Source organism: Argentina silus (genome assembly GCF_951799395.1).
Source record: "Argentina silus genome assembly, chromosome: 11".
Lineage (NCBI taxonomy): Eukaryota > Metazoa > Chordata > Actinopteri > Argentiniformes > Argentinidae > Argentina > Argentina silus.
In genome coordinates this window covers 11,822,387-11,827,386 of record NC_139665.1, presented here as the reverse complement: position 1 = coordinate 11,827,386, position 5,000 = coordinate 11,822,387, and the positions used below count along the sequence as shown (strand labels likewise).

The window sequence follows — 5,000 nt, the reverse complement described above, 5'->3', positions numbered from 1 at the left end:
TTGTTGTCAGTTGTTACTGGAGCGCTTGCTCAGTGGGTATCTATGATGATGTCTCAGAGCATGAAGAGAGAGACTGAGAGAGAGAAGGAAAGAGAGAAGGAGAGAGAGAAGGAGAGAGACTGAGAGAGAGACTGAGAGAGACTGAGAGAGACTGAGAGAGAGAAGGAAAGAGAGAAGGAAAGAGAAGGAGAGAGAGACTGAGAGAGAGAAGGAGAGAGAGAAGGAGAGAGAGACTGAGAGAGAAGGAGCGAGAGAAGGAGAGAGAAGGAGAGAAGGAGAGAGAGAAGGAGAGAGAGAAGGAAAGAGAGATGGAAAAAGAGAAGGAGAGAGAAGGAGAGAGAGGAAGAGAGAGAAGGAGGGAGAGAAGGAGAGAGAGAAGGAGAGAGAAGGAGAGAGAGAAGGAGAGAGAGGAGAGAGAGAGAAGGAGAGAGAGAAGGAGAGAGAAGGAGAGAGAAGGAGAGAGAAGGAGAGAGAGGAGAGAGAGCTCTGAGAGGAGGCATACGGCTCTGAATGTCTGCATCTGTAGAACTATGTGTGTGTGTGAGTGTGACTGTATATGTATGTATGCGGGTGTACAGTGAGTGAGTGTGTGTGTGTGTGTGTGTGTGTGTGTGTGTGTGTGTGTGTGTGTGTGTGTTTGCGTGTGGGAGAGTAAGGAAAATATTGTCTGTAATAATGTAGAGTTTGAAGTGTGTGTGTGTGTGTGTGTGTGTGTGTGTGTGTGTGTGTGTGTGTGTGTGTGTGTGTGTGTGTGTGTGTATGTGTGTGTGTGTGTGTTTCTGTGTGTTTGTGTGTGTGTGCCTGCGGGAGACTGCTCTCTTCTGTGTGTGTGTGTGTGTGTGTGTGTGTGTGTGTGTGTGTGTGTGTGCCAATCCTGTGTAAATCTGCCTTCTGTTTCTCTCTCTCCGTTGGCGTCTGCTCCCCTCTCCTCCCCCTCTCCTCCCCCTCTTCTCCTTCCATCTCCACTCTTCTTTTTTTCTTCTTCGGCATTTAATAATATATCTCTTTCTCTCCTCATCGCGGCACCCTCTGCAGCCTCCCTCCCTCCTCCTCCCTCCTCCCCCCTCCTCCTCCTCCCTCCCTCCTCCAGTATTAGTGCTGAGAGCTGCAGTCTGGTGTAGGTGTGGTGGGGACAGGGGTATCCTCCTCAGACAGCTGCTGGGGAGCTGTTACGTAACTCAGGGCTCCAGCGACAGATTGGGTCGGGGTTGAACAGAGACATGTGGCAGATGGAGGCACCGCTCAAACCAAAAGCATTTCAACAGACGACACACAGTCATAAACACAGCAGTCAACGGACACAGACAGACAGACAGACAGACAGACAGACAGACAGACAGACAGACAGATAGATAAACAGACAGACAGACAGACAGATAGACAGATAGATAGATAGATAGATAGACAGACAGATAGATAGATAGATAGATAGATAGATAGATAGATAGATAGATAGATAGATAGATAGATAGATAGATAGATAGATAGATAGATATAGATAGATAGATAGATAGATAGATAGATAGATAGATAGATGGATGGATAGATGGATAGTTTTCTCACCCACTAAAATGACATTTTAAAAACTTTATCGCCTCGTCATGTCGTCGACAACCTTGTCACACCGTATTTGAAGTGAACCAAGTGATGTGGTCGTGTACAGCAGGGGAGGCTGGAGGAGGTAGAAATCGGAGGATGGGCTCATTGTAACGCATGGAATGGAATGAGGAACGGTATCAAACATGTTCCATGCATTACAATGAGCCCGTCTTCCGATTTCTACCTCCACCAGCCTCCCCTGGGTCGCATACGATCCTACTGGGATAGGAGTCCCCGTCTGATTGGTTGACCTGGGCCAGTTGATTGATGTCTAGTGATGTCATGGTGGGCATGACAGTCCAATCCTGTTGACAGTCCAATCCTGACCAATGGCAGTTACAGATGCCCTGCATCTCACAAAGTCGTGACAGGACTCAGAACTATGTTGTAATGTTCCTTGTGTCCACCAGGGGAGCAATCCTGCCGAGAGATTTTAAAGCCGGCTACACCATGTGGCCATGGGGAGAACTGCAGCTGGTGCCTAAAGCACGTTCCCCCATTGAGACCCATAAACTTCATATTCAGTTTGGCCAAATTAGGTTTTGGGCCTGTGATTTCTATTATTTCTTAGGATTGTACAGTATGTAGTCTTCTCCATAGGACATCAGAAGCATAGTAGGTTTAGGCACATTGAGGAATGGATTAGTGGACTTGATTTGCAGTTGACCATAATCTAACTACTGTATGTGGAAATAGCTGAATGAATTCATTAGAATGAATGCATAATGCATAGAAACAATAACACTCACATACATGATCTCTCTCTCTCTCTCTCTCTCTCTCTCTCTCAGGATGTCGATAGTGAGCATCATTGCCAGGGAGATCCTGGACTCCCGGGGAAACCCCACTGTGGAGGTGGACCTGCGAACAGAGAAAGGTGACGAGTGACATCACAGACCTGTGACATCACAGACCAGTGACATCACTGACGACTGACATAACAGACCAGTGACATCACAGACCAGTGACATCACAGACCATTTCGGTGGTTGCTAGTTTTATTTAGTTGTTTTTTTTAAGCTTCCGCTCACTTTGTAGCTCACTGTGTTTTGTTTGGTACTTTGTTGACAGACTGTTTCCATTTCCATTAAAGTCATTTCGCAGACGCTCTTATCCAGAGCGACTTTCACTTAGGTGAATCAACTCTTCATCAGTCAAGTAAGATTGTCTAGAACAGTAGGTGGCTCACTGCTAGAGAGAGACAAGAAAACAATTGTTAGTAAGTATTATTTACTCCCATTCCCCTGTCTATCATTTCTCTCCCTCCCTCCATCCTTCTCCTCCTCCTTCCCTCCATCCTTTTCCTTCTCTCTCCCTCCATCCCTCTCCTCCTCCCTCCCTCTCCTCCTCCCTCCCTCTCCCTCCCTCCCTCTCCTCCTCCCTCCCTCCCTCCCTCCCTCTCTCCAGGTGTGTTCAGGGCTTCAGTGCCCAGCGGAGCGTCAACAGGCATCTATGAAGCTCTAGAGCTGAGGGACGGGGACAAGACACGCTACAAGGGCAAAGGTGTGTGTGTGTGTGCATGTGTGTGTGTGTGTCTGTGTCAGTGCGTGTGTGAGTGTGTGAGTGCGTGTGAGAGTGTGCATGTGTGTCTGTGTGAGAGTGTGAGTGCGTGTGTGTGTGTGTGTGTGAGAGAGTGTGTGTGTGTGTGTGTGTGTGTGTGTGTGTGTGTGAGTGCATGCATGGGTGGATGCAAGAGTTCACTTTTTTATTTATTCAACCTTCTCTTATTTCCTTTGATCTCTCTCTCTCTCTCCCTCTCTCTCTCCCTCTTTCTCTCTCTCCCTCTCTCTCTCTCACTCTCTCTCCCTCTCCCTCCTCTAGGGGTACTGAAGGCTGTGGGTCATATCAATGACACCTTGGCTCCTGCTCTCATCTCTTCGGTGAGTTGGGGACATTTTGCTTTCGGTAGGTGACTGTGATCATGTTTTATAGTAGAGCGTTGCAATAATGCAGACAATCTGTATATGTGTGTGTGTGTGTGTGTGTGTGTGTCATAGGGTATCAGTGTTGTGGAGCAGGAGCAGTTGGACAACACGATGATTGAGATGGACGGCACGGAGAACAAGTGTGAGTTTCAGAGCTGCTCAGGAACACTGTGTGTGTGTGTGTGTGTGTGTGTGTGTGTGTATGTGTGTGTGTGTGTGTGTGTGTGTGTGTGTGAGGTGGTGCAGCACCAAGCTGCCAGGACATCACTGCACATCACTGACACTTATGTGCAAAACTATATTTCATTATAAAAAATTACATGTTTTAATCCCCAAACTAAAAAAAGCCAGCACACACTTTTTCTAAAAGGGTTCTTCATATGTTCCCATAGGGGAACCCTTTGAAGAACCCTTTTGCCTTCCATTTAGAACTGTCTGTGAAAAGGGTTCTACATGGAACCCAAAAGGGGTCTACATCAAACCCAAAAGGGTTCTTAAAAGGTTTCCCCTATGGGGACAGATTAAGACCCCTTTTAGAACCGTTTTTTCTAAGAGTGTCTGCAATTCACCATAATCATGCAGGCTACTACCATTCTGCTAATCAATCTCTTCCCCCCACCTCCACAGCTCAGTTTGGGGCTAATGCCATCCTGGGCATCTCCCTGGCCGTCTGCAAGGCCGGTGCCGCAGAGAAAGAGGTCCCCCTGTACCGCCACATTGCCGACCTGGCGGGAAACACAGAGCTGGTGCTTCCAGTTCCCGTAAGATACACACCTCATCAGGGGAGTCTGGTGGAGGTAGAAATCGGAGGACGGGCTCATTGTAATGCATGGAACACGTGTGTTTTGATACCATTCCTCATTCCATTCCATGCATTACAATCAGCCCGTCCTCCGATTACATAATCGGTTGTGTAGAAACAGCTATAGATCTGACTGGGAAATACTCTTAATTTTTATGCACATTTTTTTCAAGATACCTGGCCAAAGAAAAATGGCTTAACTAATTGTTACAGTATTCAGGGGACGTGTAGACATCGGCCTGGTGAGTAGGCATACGAAATTGACATTGACAACAATCCACCCCCCCGTCCCCCCTCCCAGGCGTTCAACGTGATCAACGGGGGCTCCCACGCCGGGAACAAGCTGGCCATGCAGGAGTTCCTGGTGATGCCGGTGGGGGCGGAGTCGTTCAGGGAGGCGCTGAGGGTGGGGTCAGAGCTCTACCACACCCTCAGGGACGTCATCCAGGAGAAGTATGGCCAGGGGGCCACCAACGTGGGGGACGAGGGGGGGTTCGCCCCCAACATCCTGGAGAACAGCGAGGGTAGGTGTGTCTATGTCTCTCTCTCTCTCTTGCTCTCTCTCTCTCTGTCTGTACCAACACTACCTTCTCTCCCTCCCTCCTCCCCTCCTCCCTGACCCACAGCTCTGGAGCTGTTGAAGACGGCCATAGAGAAGGCAGGCTTCACAGACA

The 5,000-nt window shown here is 48.5% G+C and overlaps 1 protein-coding gene across 1 annotated transcript in view; it reads left to right on the top strand.

Moving 5' to 3' along the window:
* Window positions 1-2,391: 2,391 nt before the first annotated feature.
* LOC310811720 (gamma-enolase-like) overlaps window positions 2,392-5,000 on the top strand; it is a gene marked incomplete at both ends in the record, with an annotated part of 5,219 nt that continues 2,610 nt past the window's right edge. Inside the window, 7 exons of the mRNA XM_083679983.1 lie at window positions 2,392-2,476; window positions 3,007-3,102; window positions 3,421-3,479; window positions 3,597-3,666; window positions 4,152-4,285; window positions 4,628-4,850; window positions 4,953-5,000. The exon at window positions 4,953-5,000 is cut by the window's right edge and continues 150 nt beyond it. Of these exons, the coding sequence (XP_083536109.1) occupies window positions 2,392-2,476; window positions 3,007-3,102; window positions 3,421-3,479; window positions 3,597-3,666; window positions 4,152-4,285; window positions 4,628-4,850; window positions 4,953-5,000 (715 nt within the window). The remainder of the gene's footprint in view (window positions 2,477-3,006; window positions 3,103-3,420; window positions 3,480-3,596; window positions 3,667-4,151; window positions 4,286-4,627; window positions 4,851-4,952) is intronic.